Consider the following 18052-nt stretch of genomic DNA (forward strand, 5'->3'; position numbering starts at 1 on the left):
TTTATCCTAATAAAAAAGGCTACAATGATTTTGTAATTGTCGTGTAATGGCTAACATCACTTTACCCCATACATGTGGACATGAGACAATCCTAATCACTAATATTACGTAAAATATTATTAAAATTATTTAATTAACATTAACCTCACATAGACCGGAAAAGGGACTAGTCAAAGATGGAGAAAAACTTTTTGAATTGAATGAATTTTTAGTGAAATAGAATAATTTTGAGTGACTTGGTGGAGCATAATCGTATTTAAGTAGTTACACATGATTAAAGAATTCAAACAGTATAATTCAAAACAATTTTGATTATATTGGCATATACTACACCATAAAACAGAGCATGAATTATAAATTAATACTTACGGATGAAATATTACGGATTTATTTTGTGAAAAATGGTGAATTAAAAAAAAAATTGTTCATTTTACCAAATTTGAATCTTGAATCATGAATTCATGGTAGATATTCACGATTTAATGACAGAAAATAATTTTTATTTTATACTTTGTCTATAACAAATAGGTGAGACACCGAACAACTACGAATTTCAGTATAGAGTCGAGTTTGTTACAAAGTAGGAGGTGAAGAAAAAGGTGACGATGGCAACGAACCAATGGAGGTACTTATGGTGAACTTACACTACAAAATATTGTCCAAAGACACGCCGAGGATGACTGAGACCCAACGAGAAAAACACAAAAGCTTTGTCGGCCAACTTGGATGCAAAGTATGATTATGTGATATGTTATTTTTTATCTATTATGTAGTTTATTAAATTTAATTATGTAGTAAATTTTAAGAATGTAATTTTATTTTAATTTTAAAATCTCACAATAAAATAAATGGTTGATAGTCATATAAATCACAAAGTTTGGTCAAATTCTGGTTTACCACATAAACATTGAAATTGGAATAGTAAATCACAAAATTTAAGTTTTCTTAATAGTCTTATCTATGCACAAAATGTCATCTTTTAATGAAATTCAAAATGACGTATTTATGAAATAATATAAGTATTTTTCTCTTTTATATTCCTTTAATTTTCTCATTTTTCTTCTTATTTCATTAAAATATTGTCGTCTGTAACATCACAGAAAAACGTCAATTTGTGCATGCGTAGAACAATTGAGACAAATTGAAACTTTACGATTTAATATTCCAATTTCAGAGTTCATGGACATACAAGGATTCAAACAAACTTTGTAACTTAAATTACTATTATTTCTAAAAGAAATATATAAAAAGTGATGAATTAGTGGTTTGCCATTGCTCGGTCGTGTTAATGTTAAATACTAGGTGACATGACATATACTCCTAGTACATAGTATACATATGATATAATATCGTAGATGATGCTATAAATGTTAATTCTTACGTTGTCGAAATTGTGTATTCATTGAATCTAGATATACGCGTGGGGCTTATTTTTCTATTCACAATTAAATAAATTAATTAAGTAGTTATCGCACATGTGATTTCAAATAGTCAACGAAGAAAATATGTCTAGTCTATTATTATGAAGATGTGAACACTCTTTTTTATTCACGTGTTCACACGCTTCGTACATTTCATATTTATTGTTTTTTGTTGCTTTCACAAATTGTATTATATGTGTCAATTTTCACCATTTAATTTATTTATGTGCCAATAGTTATGTATCTAATTTTTGTGATGAATGTGTCTATGTCCAATGAGTCCGGAAAAACATTATCTTCTCAGAAAAATTATGTGTCACAAAAATATTATTGGTTTAGATTTATGTTCGGATTTGAGATACATGTCAAAATTAGATTTCGAATCTGATTTTTGCATAGTGCGTGATAATATGAAAATTTAAAAAATACAAATTTGAACCAAGTTGAAAAATTGAATTTAGAGTATATATCTTGAAATTTTTTGATAAACGACTTTTCGAATCGTTCTGAAAATTTGAATTTAGAGAATATACAATTTGAAACTATATGAAGCCTGAAAAATATTTGATAAATGATTTTCCTATGGATAAATAAATAGAAGTTTTATTGGCCATGTCAGTGCAATCAAATCTGAAACCTTTGACTTCGAGCATCAACCACTCTACAATAAGATCAACGTCCATTGCACAAACAAATTTTTTTTTTGCTACGTGTTATGTCAAACAATTAGAAACTCATAAATCGAATCTTCAAAATTTCACACTTGAAAGTCATTGGAAGAAATTGGAGTGTATAGTGACTAGTGACTTTACATGTCCGTGGTCCATATATGTTTTTATGTTTATATTGAATTAGGTGTTGCTTGTTTCTTTCATCTTCTATGAAATTGATAACTTATCAACATCCATCGACTTTTTTTACCTGAAGATGGCATGAAATATTTCTTTACTTGGCCTTCTTTTATGTTTTTCTCATTCATAGTCGATTCTTTACATCATTGTTCTTTGTAGAACCTTAAATAGTAAGAGGGTGTTTGGTTTGCAAGATTATATCACTGATTAAATATGTAATATATTTGGGTCTTGGAATTCAATCCCACAGATAATCATGACATAATTAGTCATAGCTATCCCTATGACTAAAATTATCTCACAACTCAATCTTAGATTATATCTTGGTATTATTTTATTTAGGAAATCGAAAAATACCTAAATGTCTAATTCAATTTTTGTTGTAATTTAGCTTTTGTGGTAAGGTTTAAGATATTAACGTGACACTAAAAGTGTGGCCAAATTTTGTAGAACCTTAATAACAATAAGGACAACAGTAATTAATGGAGTATTAATTTGATTCGGTGTCTAGATGTTTGATTTTTGTTTTCTAATCCATGAATATAATGTTTGATAAAGTATTACACTATGATAAGGAGACATGGACCCCCTTTAGTACTCGAGTAAAGTAATGAGAAATATTTACGTCAAAATTTCAAAAGATTTGCTTTTTACTAATTTGTGAAAATATTTCCTCTCTCAGAAAACTTTTTTTAAAATATTGATTATTTAATCGATATCCATTGACTCCTGAAACTATAGGGGTGACTTATTTTTAATTCCATAACAAATTATTAAGCTTCCCCATTTTAATACGTGCTTGTCTATATATATACAAGTAGAAATTACTATTGCACTTAGTAATTGTTTCAATTATGGAAGGTATGAATCTCATAAATTACTATTGCACTTAGTATTCTCATGAATACAAAATATTTAAATTTAGGGGCGGATACAGAAATAGCTAACGATAAGGGCTGTAATACATAAATTTTGTTTTAAAATATATTTTTGAGTGTTTTAGATTATTTATAAGAAATTTTACATAATAATTTGTATTAAATTTAGATAAAATTTAAAAATTTACTAAAGAAAAAAGGTTAATTTTTTTTATTAAGGGCTTTGGCCCTACCCCATTGCACATGGGTCCACCTCTGTTTACATTGATATGATACTACTTTACATATTTCAATTAATAAGAATAACGGGCAAACAAGAAATTGCAATTTTAAGTTTAAATCTTGAGGTTAGGTTAAATATTTTAGATTCAAGTCTTTAAAATGGATAAATCGAATTAAAATTAATAAGTTAAACTCATCAATTTTAAATTGTAAATAAGATTTAGACATTCATACAATTTTAAAATTAGAAGTTATTTAGGAACTTTTCAAGTTCGCTATTTGTAAGTCTTCATTTAATGTTAACTAATTTTCTACACTTGACAATACATAGACATCAAACAACAAAATTGATATGACCGTTAAACTTAAAATGTCTAAATTTTAGCTTAATTGTCTCACAAAAGAAAAGAAAAACATACTAAAATCATTACAAAATAATTTTCAATGAAATAGTATTTGAATTTCAATAATAGTACATTCATCGAAGCAACATATTCAAGGTTATTTTTGTCAACTCATAATTCCCAAAACAAAATTTACCAAAATTCCTATTTCATAAAGTTATGACAGCGACATACGTAACATCCTTATCCCCACACAACACACACAAAAATTATCTCTTGATATTTCTTTACTCAAATTATCATCGTGTTTTTCATTTAAATATCTGAAATTCCATCTTCCTACGTTGTTTCCTACGTCAACACTTTCACAGGGTACAACCTTTTGTCCTCTCTCTCCTCTCTATATAAACACTGAGCTTCCTTCCTCACACATCACTCAAATTTAACAAACTAAATCAGCAACAAAAACTCAAAGAAAACACACACACACACACAAGGATAATCAAAGAACAAAAAAAAAAGATGGTGAGGCCACCTTCAATCGACAGCAATGGAATGAAGAAGGGTGCTTGGAGCGAAGACGAAGACGAAAAATTGAGATCTTACATACAAAGATATGGCCATTGGAATTGGAGATTGCTCCCCAAATATGCCGGTGAGTTAATAAATAATCACGATCGTTTACACACATAGAGATGCAGCCATATCAGCATTGTCTAATCTGACAGCATCTACGAAGACAAAATTTAAGATGCTGTCAGATCAACATTCGATCTGGAAACATCTACTAGACAAGATGCAAAGTTGATTTGATCAATCACTCGACTTGACTTGTTATAATAAGTGAATTGAAGTGATCTAGTCGCGACCTTCACTTGAATTCTTGAAATTTGTGCCTGGTGTTAAGAGAATCTACTTCATTTTTAAGTATATGTACAAAATTGTACTATTAGTATTTTATGTAATTAACATAATTTTTCTTGATTTTAGGACTAAAGAGATGCGGGAAGAGCTGCAGACTGAGATGGGTGAATTACTTGAAACCCGGGGTCAAAAGAGGCAATTTCAGCAAAGAAGAACGACAAATCGTTATCAAATTACACGCTGAACTCGGAAACAAGTAAGAATTGTTCCCGAATTTCGCGTCTTACCAACTAAAATGTGCTTCGTCTGAACAATTACTCAAACTAACTCTTGCAATAAAACAGGTGGTCTGCTATTGCTGAAAAGCTGCCGGGAAGGACTGACAACGAGATCAAGAACTTCTGGCACACACGTGTCGAGAGACGGCGCAAGCCAAATCACTCAGCAAAGCCTATAAATAATACAATTTCTTTCACAGAAAAAACAGATTCCTCGGAAGCTACTTCTCTCTCTACATCTCAAGATCTCTCACTACCATTCGATGATGCTTCTTTCTCTACAAATTCATCACAAGAAGAGCTTGATTTGATGCTGTCGGAAATGCTCAAGGATGATGTTGCTCAAAACGAGGGTTTGGCGGCGCACGTGTTTAATGAGGAGGTGTTGGAGTTCGACTATCCTGAGCTGCGGTACAGCGAGCTATCGTGCTCCGGGTCATCCTACGGAAGCTTCTGGAATGAGTCTTCGAATTCGGAGAGTGAGAGTAGTAGTTATAGTTATAATGCTAATCCTCCTGTGGAGGAAGAGGGTTTGTTGCTTACTTATGATCCCCTCCTTCAGTATTTTGACTACGAGACGAGTCTCTTTTGGTAGCAGAGGAGGAGCGAGGTTCATATAATGCGCGTTTTTGGTAATAGCAAGGTTTATTCAGTGCGCGTTTTTGGTAGTAGACGAGGAGCGAGGTTTACTCAGAGCGCATTTGCTACCAACCTATTAGGGCTTGTTGTAGCTAGTGAATAATATAGTTGTGTATATAAATAATGTTTGCATACCATTAATGTATGTTTGATAATCATGTATGTTGGTATTCGGTTTGGTGAATTATATAAGATTTCAGTTAATCATGTATGTTGGTATTCGGTTTGGTGAATTATATAAGATTTCAGCCTTTAGTATCCTGTTCGATTAAGTAAATATGAATTTGTACTTTTTTATAATAGAAAAAATGCCTCAAGAAGGGGGACGAGCTCACACCCGATCGCAGAGAAAAAGAAAGGAACGGAATGTTGCACGCAACAAATACACTACGAAGGGCACTCCATATAGAAGATAGCAAAAGATAACATGTGATAACACAAACAACACCAAGAAGAAAACCACACATTGCCTCGACGATAAATAACATGTGAGCAACATACTAGCGACAAAGCATAAAGCGAGGTATACAAGGATTCAGGAACCCTCGCTTAATTGCTGCGGTTGTACTAGCTTTTGTACGAAGTTTTTGAGTCTTTCCATCGATGAGACTATATTTAATCACGTGACAATTACTCATAGATGATAGATTTCTCTTGGTCGCCCCTCGTGAAAAATTAATCTCCGGTAATCTCAAATTAATTTAATCTCGGGATCAAGTGATTTCCTTAAGAGAAATAAAAATGCTAATCAAGTGATGATAATCAACTAGCTAGATTCTTGACTTGTTGTTATAAGAGAGTTTTTTGGTAATTAATTAGTCGAAACAGTTAGTTATGATGAAACAATAGTAGAATTTATTATATGATTGAAAACTATGTAATTAAATATTGTAGCTAGAATGAATGAAATTTGACCAGGTTAGTTCATTGAAACTAGCCGGCAACCACGAGGGTTCATGCATGTGTTACATAATTAATTAAACCAAAATGAGTATTAAATAATTGCATCTTGTAAAGTTATAAACCGATACATTAGCTTCTGATTTGCTAATTAATTACATAATTCAACTTTAGCATAATCTTCTTCATTATATCTGATTCTAAGGGTTTTTTTTCCTAGATTTGATTCGTCATTATTGATTGGCCCACGAAGCCATTTTTTAAAATCATCAAATGAATCAAATCAATAACATTATACTACCAAAAACTGGGCTGTTAAATTTTCAACTTATAGGCCCAAATAAATAAATTTTTTTGAAGAAGTAGACTGTCACATAAATTGAACCCAAACTATTCAATCCTAATCGGATTCAAATATTTTTCTGTTATACTACTATTCATCATAAGAACTAACATTATTAAAGTATATTATTTCCAAATTATCATTTACTAATATTTAAAGTTTAAGGAATCTATGTACCCAAATATGATGAAATCATCCAATTAAGTATTACTACTTAATAAAGTTCTATAATGAATCCAACATTATAGTTGTTATATTTACTCTATATGTTTCCATTTTTGATTTCTAAAACCAAAAAACCTTCATTGTCAAGAATTGTATATGTTACTTACCTCTTTATATATATGAGAAATGATTATCAAATATAATAGCTATATAAAGTTTCTAGTTTGAAATTCCAATACTGTCCACTTTGACTATTGCAGAACAAATTAATTGTTAAATTTGGACACAGATAAAGACTGACACACATAGTTTCAATCATTTAAGAAGCATTTATTTTTTTAATATAAAGTTACAAGTTACAACAGTGAAATTCTGTAGAATATGGCAATATGTATTTTAAAATGGTGGTCCAAATTTATGTTTGTGATTGTAAGGTAATTGTCACCTACTGACTATAGAGATATCAAATGTTGGTACATAATTCATGTGACAATGAAATTTCAGTTCTTATTTTTTGGGACCATCTCATAATTGTTTGGATTACTTACCAAAAAACAAATAATGAGATCATAATGTAAAAATTTGAATGCAAAAACTGCAGATTATGACCTACTCATTTGACCAATGCTTTTACATTCCAATGAAACTGTCAATTACTTTAACCTTCCTTTTTAAGATGTGAGTATTAATTACTGTATTTAAAGAGAACTTTGGTTTAATCAGTTTTTATCATTATAGACAAAAATTTTGGTGAAACAAACTTTATGATATTAATTTGTAACATTAATTAAAGTGATTAAGTAGTATTAAATAAAATTTTAAAGTTGTGTTGGAACTGTGTAGTAGGTGACGTGACGCGCACAGGAGAGTGTGTCATCTCGTGGCTTTTCTATTTTTCAGTATTTGTGGTTATCAGTCATCCGTTGTTAAGATATGCTGCATGCTGTGAGATAAGCAGATCTGATATTATGCGTGATATTACTACCGTGTCAACTAAGAATCGTAAGTCACTAATGTTGTTTGTTATTTGGTTTTCATTCATTGCTCGCTTTTGTGTTGCTTTTTCCCCTTTATGTTTATTATTGTTTAAATTATCACTAGATTGACATTACTTTGAATGTATTTTTATTCAACAAATATGAATTTTAATTGAACAAATTTTATCAAAAGAGTATAATTTTTACAATAACCCAACTTCATGCTTTCAGTATGTGCGTTTGAGTTTAAGAAGGAGATTATAGTGCCCCTTGACTATGTAGTTAGTAAATACAATTAATTCTAAAACATTTAATACTCCATAATTCATTAGGAAATTCTTATATTGTTCTTTAAAAAATTGAGGATTTAAAACTATTTTAGTTTATTTCCAGTTCCAACGGTATTATCGTAGCCCCAATCTAGAACGTTTCTTTAATTAATTGGGAGAGAATCCAAAGATACAATTTTCGTATATATCTTTTATTTTCTAACTTTATGTCACATGCTAATGTTGGTCGATTTTACCATGCATTTTTAATTTTATGACTCATATAGATATTTAAAAAAATTGGACCGTTTAATATTACATTAAATAATTATGGATTTAAGTCAGAGCATGATTTCAAAGATTTCACAGCCACAAATTTTAATATATAATCATATCTTATTCTTCAATATTTTAGTTGATTTGGAAAAACTGTAAATTCTCCTTACCAAGGAAAAATCTACCATTATATTTTCTACTTTTATGTCCGTTATAAAAGATTCAATTTTGATTTTATTACTATCAAAGATATTTGTGTACTAAATCCAAAGATGCAATGTCTCTGCGTACAAAATTTGAAAAAGCAATCATCGCACTAATTAAGTCAGTCGATTCACCAAAAAAACATTGTTCCAACACGTAAAAAATTCATCATTCAAATCAGAAACCAGCGGAGACATACCGACACCGCCGGAACCCGGCCATTCGCACCGGGATGTGAAAAGACAAAAATACCCCTGCCCTTTTTTCCACACTTTTTAGTGGCCAGAGCTGATGTCCCTTTCTCATCAAATGTACTCTACTAGTCACTGAATTCCCCTTGAGAAAGCTGAGTCGATTTATTAGTGGCGGAATTCTCAATCACTCCCTCACTCATTTGATTGCTATCCGTCTCCGAGATCGAGCAGCTGAAGTCGAGCACATTGGGCGGAGTTAATGACTCCGACACGAACGTTGAGGCCACCTCGCACCCGGCCTCCGCCTCCGCCATCACATCATAACAATGCTGCAATTCCTCCTGCCACAAAGTATACTAATTAACAACATTATAAACATCCACGGATTTAAGTCGGGCCTAATTTTCCCTTAGGGTCGGCCGAAAGCGCCAGGGCCGCCCCATTTGTAGCATTTTTCTCCTTTTTTCCCAAACTTACGTTGTAAAATTACAATTTTATCCTCAATCAAAGTTAAAAAAAAAAACACAAAGCTTAGAACTCGAGTTTCGGACCTTAATCACATAAATGCAGCCGCAGATGGAGTCACGGGACGGTTCAAACCTTGTCGGGAAAAACTCGCGAGATGCCAAGAGAAGGGCCGAGGCGGAGATGATCGACGGCTTGAACTCGAGTAATTTAATCTCTACGGTAACATATCATAATTAAAAAAAGACAAAAATCATTAGAAAAACATAATTAAAAAAGACAAAAATCATTATAAAAAACAACTATGTATTAAATAAAACTGACTGACACCAACCACTCTGAGATTTCAAGATAATCTGAGTTCCCCTGTTTCTCAAAGCCTGAACCGATTCCTCGTCGCCGGAGTCGAAAAACGAGACGAAGTAACCGAGAAACGAAAAGGGACTGACGGAACGCATCCGCCATTTCAGAGCCCCGAGGATCAGCATCTCCATTCTCTCGATCGTAAGAGAATCGAACATCAAACCTCCATCATTCTATTTCATCCCCAATTAATAAAAATCAAAATTAAAATTAAAAAACACTGAATTCGATGAATAAAGCTGCAGAATTAATTACCATGAGATCGAAAACAGAGTACTCTGTTTTCTCTGTTTTCCTCATTTTGAGTGCTAATGAAATGCAGGAAACCGCCACTAATCTGAAGATCCACGGCTTCTTATCCTGCGATAAGACGGCCTTAGTTTCATCAAATGGAAGTTAAAACTTTAACGAAGAGACGGAGGAGGAGGTTACCGGAATGGGGTGGGCGGAGAGGAAGCGATCCATGTAGTTGACAGCGAGGTAGGGGAGGAAGGGATCGGAATGTCGGGAGATATGGAGGATCGAGGAGGCGATTTGGAGGCGGACGGAGAGATACGAGCTCGATGAGATTAAGGATTGGATGTAGTTCTTGGAAGGCATGTGATCAATCTCTATGAGGAATAATGAGGAGAAGATGTCATTTGAATGTGGCAATGGATTCTCAAGATCAAACTCCATTGATAGTTTGCTCTGTTTCTCTCTTTAGAGGGATGGTCCTTTGCTCTTATATAGGGTGTATGGTGTGTCAAAGGTGGGGGGTGGGGTGGGGTGGGGGGGGGTGTGAATGGCAAAGACTAAGAGGAAAAGGAAGAGAGTTTGGTGTCTTGTTTTGAAAAGAAAATGTGGAGAGAGGAGACTTCGTCTTCACATTTCAGTACCCGAGGTGTTCGGGTTGCAAGATTGTATCCCGGATTAAATTAACTAATTGGGTAGTATTTCTTCAATTTTCTTTTTGTTTTTTGGCGTGTGCTATGTCTAATCTATAGACATTGAGTGATATATTTAATATGTGCATTTTGCTAAAATTTATGAAGGTTTATTTAGGGATGTGTTGTTATAATATTAAAAGTAAGTATCTAAGTAGTATCCAAGGAGAGGTCTTGGAGATCTTGGGTTCGGTGAAAGGGTATGAAATATTCGATTGTTCATTTGCATATGTACTTTGGCCTATTAAGGTAAATTCCACTTTATTCTTTTTTCTTTATTCCTTTAAAAGACAATTACAAAAACATATAGTATAATGGTTTTTTATTATGTTTGTGGCCGTAGTGACTCGAGTTTCTAACCTATTAACTAGAGAGAAAACGTCTTACCGAATAATTGTAGGAATGACTTATGTCTTTGCTACCTTTCCTATTCTCTATTCTATTCCTGCTGAGGAAAAATCCAAAATCCAATAATAAGTTTGCAAGTACCGATTTGATTTGCTTGGTCTTTCGATTGCTTGCCATGAGGATATTTTGTCGAGTGTTTTGTGATCAATACTTAAAACTTTTCCTCTCAATTAGAGTTGTTCGGGAGCCTTTCTGTGTAAAATTCATTGGTTCTTAGCTGTTTTGTTGGTATACGTCTTGTTGTCTTTTATCTTGCATTTTGTATTCTCGGTAATTCCAAGTTGTGATGCGTTTTAGATTGTTTCATTTCGTATTGCTACTTTGTTGTGCGTATATTTTTTAGCTCTAACCATTTCTTTTATTTCAAAAAATATTGTGAAATCTAAAAGCCTAAATACCCAATTATAAACGGAAAAGATAGACAAGAGAAAGTACATAGACAAAAAGTTTGGACCCCAAATTGATCATACATTTGTCATTAGCCTAAATATCCAAATTTTCACGAACTCTTGTAATGTCCCTTCCCACATATAAGACATACAAATAAAGCTAGTATTGCTTGATAGAATATATAAACAAAAAGGGTGCCCATTTCTTACAAATGAGAGACTACAAATTTGTACTATAAAATCTTTATAATGTTTAGCATGTGTGACAGAGTGACAGATCAAGATTTATGACCAGATCCCCACAGCCCTAGGTCTTTGTACAAATTCTTTTACAACACATGATTGGAGTTCAAAGTAAAATTAAATAATAACAAAGTAGTAATTCAAAGTGAACAATGTGACTCTGCATTTCTTTACAAAAGGGATGAGTGTTTTTATAAACCAGATATTTGTGGATTCTCCGTTTCTTGCTTTTTTGGTTACCGATCATTTAAGTAAGTCTGTTGCCTTTTTTTCCGCGGGCCTTTTTTGGTTTTAATTTGATTGATTGGTGGGTGTTTTGTCGTATGTTAACAATTGTTGTTTAGAACTTCTCATTCGGCTTAATTGGAGCTAATGAGGCCATACTTCTTCGGTGGATGAGATTAGCAGATAACGTTAATATATTGTTGTTTATTTTCTTCATTTTTCTTGTTTTTAATTGTTTTTAATTGTTTTTGCATTTTTCTACACACAAAATTCGTTGTTTTTTTTTTATTAATAGTTAATATTATGAGCTTCTCCCTATACTAATGTTAACCATCCTTTTGGATTGAATGTTTTGTAACATCAAAATTAACAACTTTATATAGTCAAATTATTAAATGCTAACAAGATACAATCAATATTAGAATGAATAATAAATGCTCATATTTGATATGTGCGCGAACAATGATGTAAAAAGATATGCAAATTTAATTACACATGACACCAATGTGGAAACAAGATACAATCAATATTAATATAAATGCATCTTAGGGTACAAACATTTAATACTTGAATTCTCATCTTTCATTTTCTAATTCAATGAAATGAAATTCGGAATTTGGAGTATTAATTAATATGTGACCAATAACAAAATTCTCTTATTGAATTAGGCTAGGACAGAGACAATTCGTGTAGTCCTTTATTATCAAATCATGATATATGTTCACCTCAAAATAATAATCACGATAATATATGTTTTTAATATTATACTGTTATTTATACATTCATCAAATGTAATCATGGTATATACATGTAGAATAGATTTCATTTCGTGAGAGTTGAAAAATCACTATCTCCGAGATAAGTATTTATTAATAGAAAAACAAGAAGATAATTTTTGAATTGTGTATTTTATGATACACTCTCCGTCTAAATTTAAAAGTCCTTTGCCATTTCTGTCTGTTCCAACTTAAGAGTTATATTTTACTTTTACCATAAATGGTAAGTAGGTGTCATGTTTCACTAACTTATTCCACTCATATTTTATTATAAAAGTAATATATATAAGTGAGACTCATATTTCATTAACTTATTAAACTTATTTTTCTTTATATTTCTTAAAATCCATGCCCTAACTAGTTAGGACTCTTAAGTTGGGACGGAGGGAGTAATATTTATATAGTCGAAGGGAGGAAGAAAGTCCAATCAAAATGGACATTTCTATTTATTTTATATGACAAATCCATGTTTGGTTTGGAATTCTGATTAAAGTGAAAAAAAAAACAAGCCTATGTATTTATTGTTTTAATTGTATTTATTGCCATTCTCTCTACCATTTATTAGAAATTTAATTCATTTGACTATAGAATGAAAACAACAAGCAAAACATTTATACACATTTACATTTAATTTCTAAAATTTGTGGTCACATATGGCCATGATCCACCATTGTATTGAAACTAATGCACCAAGTTTACAATAATGAAATATTTGACTTCTGCTTTTCCTTAAATATTCCTAATTTATGTGATGGAATTTTCTTCCCCTTCGATTCAATTTCATCCTTATAAGTTATACTCCATGTCCTATTACGACGACTTTTCCCAAGATTTTCCATCACCAAAACTTAATCTTTCTATGAATTCTTGAGCCAAAAAGGAAATTTAAATATTCCTAATTTATGTGATGGAATTTCTTTCCCTTCGATTCAATTTCATCCTTATAAGTTATACTCCATGTCCTATTACGATGACTTTTCCAAGATTTTCCATCACCAAAACTTAATCTTTCTATGAATTCTTGACCCAAAAAGGAAATTTAAAATCCGTGATTTAAGATATATTCCGTTTAAAAAGCTTATAAGAATGACCAGAATTTGACCAGATTTCGTGATTTACATGACTATTATTCCTTAATTTTATGTCATATCTTGACGATATGTTTTCCAAGTTTTTAACCACCATTTTTTTTTTTTTGAATTTGAAATTTTTAATTGATTCAATATTTCTAATTGAAAAGCTTATAAAAATGACCAAAACTTGACTAGATTTGTGATTTAAATTACAATTATCTCTTAATTTATGTCATATATCCTGACGATTTTATTTTCAAGATTTTTATCACCAAAGTTAAATTTTTTGTGAATTTTTCACCTGAAAAGGAATTTTCTAATTGATTCAATATTTATTTATCAATTATAATAAAAAAAATTAAGAAAAAATCATCAAAGTTAATTGAGACGTACCCTGAATTGCAGAACGTCCAAATATCTGGATTTTCCGGCTGAAAAAAAGTATAGTACTACTTATAACGAAAAAGGACTAAAATTGCATAATTAATTTGTACAATGATAGTAAATGTTCTCTTGTCACATTTCATTTTCCTTTATTGATTATGAGCATGACCTTTGAATTTGTACATGTGTTGGGTCTTTTTTTCCTTTGAATTATCATGGGAAATTTGATGAAATAGGGGTAAATAATTAGAAGCATTGTCGTAATATAATATAGGGAAAGTCATAATGAATGGAGAGACCCAAGGAAAGACGAAAAAAGAGAAAATTGGGAAATGAGAAGACGAAGAATTAACTTTTTCATTCCTTCAAAATGTTATGCTTTGAACTTTGTTCCAACTCTTTCTTCTTTTCATTCTTATTTTGATATTTGCCATTCTCCTACGTCTTCTCTGTCTTTTTATTTCTAGAAGTGTTTCGTGGCTTTGCCTTCCATTTAGTTCTCAGTAGGTGTTTTATAGTGTATTTTGTGATTGTTGTTTGAAACTTTCACTCGATTCGAAGCGGTTGTGTGACATTTTATTTTAGGTGGGTGAAATTGACAGATAAACATTATATTTCCTCCGTCCCATGTTACTCGCACTTTTACTTTTCGGCACGTCACAAACTCCTTACACTATTTATAGTTTAAGTTAGAATTAATGCATTTAATTAATATGCTAGATTAAGTTAAGAAGTCATTTATAAAGTGATGTCTCATTACATTTAAAATTCTAATTTAATTACACTAAAAAATCAATCTCAAATTTACGGCCTAAAATGAAAAGTGCGAGTAACATGGGACGGAGGGAGTAATATATTTGTCTGTTGCTTTTCTTCTGTAATAATTTCGATAGCGTTTTAAGGTTTAATTAAGGTGTCAAGCCGAGTATGTCATATTTGATTTCTTAATAGTGATTTGCGAATTATTACTCAATTACTCGGATTACAATTTCCTAGCATCGTGTACTTAAAATTACGCAATACCTGCCTCCAAACTTGATCTACAAATTTTTGAGAAGCAATTTTTATTCCTCGATTCTAGTGCTTCTTTGACGTGGATTCCTCCGCTATGGTTGGGAGTCGACGGACTCCACAAGGATAGATTCAGGTAGGGTTGGGGGGCAACCAACCCTACCGTCAGCCTTCATTAATTGATCGCTTACCCATATCGTAGCTCCGCCCCTACTACAAGTACAACACCTCCAATCATAATTCGCAAAGAAATATACAATGAAAGAGAAAACGAGCTCAAAAACATTTTAACTAAGCTCAAATTATTTTGGTTGAAAGATAACTAAGAGCATCCACAATGGTGGATATCCGCTCCGTGCCCTAGGAATGGAATGCGTTGCAAGACATCTGTCACATCGACACTCACACAAAGAAGGGATGGAGGGTCTTATTATGCCACACGCCTTCCCATCTATAGTTGCATTGTATCGGATCTCACGAGTTTTATTTCTATATTTATTATTAATGTAATAATGTTATGTCACTAGGTTCCTCCAACGCACCTAGCTAGTGGGTGCTCATTGAGTCACTATGAATCTAAGACACGTGGTGTCCAACTACTATTATGTTTAATTAATATATATATGATCATTATTACTACCTTCTAAATTAATCCAAGACAAGGGAAAAGCCCTATTTATTTTTATTGACATGTCTCTATCATCTAAATTTTTTATTTTATGCAGCAACTCGTATACTAAGGTGTAAATTTTATTTGGCTATTCTTATATAATGATACTTTAAAACTATTCTATTTGAAAGTGGACTTGTGACCTTTTAAATTACATTGTAAGTATTATACTTCTTCCAATTACATGCGATATGATTTTTTTGGCTGTCCCATATTTTGTTGCTAAGATGGAAATGATGTTGAAACGAAAGGACACAAAAAGAGTTCTTCTTAATTGGGGATAATTTATTTGAATATAGTGTTGAATAATTTAGTGGTGCAATAAGATTCACCCAAATGGTAATGTATTCAACCCATGCCCGACCTCACATGACAGGCCACATTTCAAGCTCTAATTTACCCAATCCAATATCACCAAAATAATTGGAGAATTGGATTTTAGTGGGCCCTCCTTCTGTGTTTTACATTAATCCATCTAAGATAAAAATTTGTGTGACCTCTCAGTTCGTGATGATTATCGAGAAAGAGTAAAACTCAGTCTCATTAGAAATAAAATTAATCTATTTTTTCGGAACTATCTCAAAATAATAAATGTGGTCTATTTTTTAAGAGACGGAGGGAGTATTAGTACTTTGTTAAAAATTGTTGTTTTCATGACTTAAGTTACTTCGATGAAATGAGTGTTTTCAAGAATAAAATTAATTATTGTTATAAAAAACTCAATATATTTAAAATAAAAAACTTCCGTTCCACAAAAATATGGACATTTGGGACGACACGAGAATTGATTATGCGTAATTGGTTAGTAAAACAGGTCTAAAGAAAAAGTAATTATTATATTATTAGTGGAGAATGAAGATCACCTTATTGGAGAGAAAGAAGTTAACAAAAATAAAAAGGGATACCTTTATGAGACATCACAACATAGAAAATGTATTTATTTTTATGGAACAGATAGAGTATTCTCGGCATTTGTTGCAAAGTGATTATCGTTCTTAACACAAATTATTGTTTAATGTATAAAAGTAAATGTTTTAAAATTTTGATTCTAGACAGATAAAGCGAATTGAAGAATATGCGAAGCCCGGACATGAGTGCAACCCTTACACTTATAATTTAAAATTAACAAAATTATTTCTATGTCCTGTGTTAAAAGAACATGAATAAAGTTTCTTTCAAAGAAGATTAAAAATATTTTTTTTCATTATTATGATTGAAGAGATCGATCCATTAATCTATTTATACTTTCTACGACGAAATTGGAGTTAAAAATAATGTTTTCACAAAGAATTAAAGATATTCACCAGCTTCTTAGTCATCTTAACGAATTTAATTTATTTAATTCGGAAAATGAGGTGTTGTTAATTGTATATCATTGGAAACCACATTGAATCTAGTTTTCACAAATAAAAAAACAAATCGATAAAACAATATATGTTACTAAATATAGTTATTTCATTTTATTAAAATCTGCCGTAGTGTTTCAAGATCTTGATTTTGTGATCCTGTGATATTTAAGTTTATGCTCGTGGGCAGGCCTTAAGAAAAAAATGTGAAATAAAATATATTTATAATTTAATTAATAAGGGGTTTATGAAATTAAAGAAATGGAGATTGTGAAAGAAACACACATAAATCAATTCCAACCTGCAATAGGTCCAAACTTAAAATTTCCAAATCCAATAGGCTGGGCCAAGAGATCCAATAGGTTGGGCCAAGAGATTATTTTGGACATAGATTACGAAAATTGTATGTAAAGAAGTTAATAGATTGTCAACGTTTGTGATAAAGCTTGGTAATATAATTGTGTGTAAAGTAGTAGTAATAGTTTCGTTTTTCTTGCACTAATATTTTTATTTACATGTATTGATCACTCCATCAATTTATAAATAATACTCCCCTCCGTCTTCCCAACCTTTTCATTTATTTCCATTTCTGCCCTCCTTCAAAGTTGGTCACATATCATTTTTATCATTTTTATAACGGGTTTCGTTTCCACTTACGATTTATTAATTCTTACCGGATCAAAACATGACAAATTTTACTCCCTCCGTCCACAAACAATAGATCTATTGTTGTTCGGCACGGGTTTTAATGTAGAATTGGTAAAGTAAGAGAGAGGAGGAGAAAAAGTAAGTAAGAGCATCCACAATAAGAATAGGCCAGCCATAGGCCCTCTGCCACGTCATCAGCACTAAAAATCCACCTGCCACATCAGCATTTTACTCAAATAGGCTAGCCTTAGGCCAGCCGCAATAAAAATAATTCAAAAACAACTACATTTACGGAATTAA

General features: G+C 31.6%; 2 protein-coding genes across 2 annotated transcripts; one reads left to right on the forward strand and one right to left on the reverse strand.

Annotated features, from left to right (window-relative positions):
• The first annotated feature begins 4137 nt into the window (after window positions 1-4137).
• Window positions 4138-5704, forward strand: LOC125187155 (transcription factor MYB10-like). The gene is made up of 3 exons (XM_048083689.1): window positions 4138-4371; window positions 4707-4836; window positions 4925-5704. The coding sequence occupies exons 1-3, from the start codon at window positions 4239-4241 to the stop codon at window positions 5451-5453; spliced, it is 792 nt and encodes a 263-aa protein (XP_047939646.1). The 5' UTR covers window positions 4138-4238; the 3' UTR covers window positions 5454-5704.
• A 3034-nt stretch (window positions 5705-8738) lies between these two features.
• LOC125190625 (putative cyclin-D6-1) lies at window positions 8739-10369 on the reverse strand. Its single transcript, XM_048087974.1, has 5 exons — window positions 10086-10369; window positions 9909-10013; window positions 9625-9826; window positions 9377-9507; window positions 8739-9166 (listed from the first exon to the last, which is right to left on the reverse strand). Exons 1-5 carry the CDS (start codon window positions 10329-10331, stop codon window positions 8951-8953), a joined length of 900 nt encoding a protein of 299 aa, XP_047943931.1. The 5' UTR covers window positions 10332-10369; the 3' UTR covers window positions 8739-8950.
• Between the last annotated feature and the right edge of the window lie 7683 nt (window positions 10370-18052).

The sequence above is a fragment of the Salvia hispanica genome, chromosome 5 (genome assembly GCF_023119035.1).
Source record: "Salvia hispanica cultivar TCC Black 2014 chromosome 5, UniMelb_Shisp_WGS_1.0, whole genome shotgun sequence".
Taxonomy (NCBI): Eukaryota; Viridiplantae; Streptophyta; class Magnoliopsida; order Lamiales; family Lamiaceae; genus Salvia; species Salvia hispanica.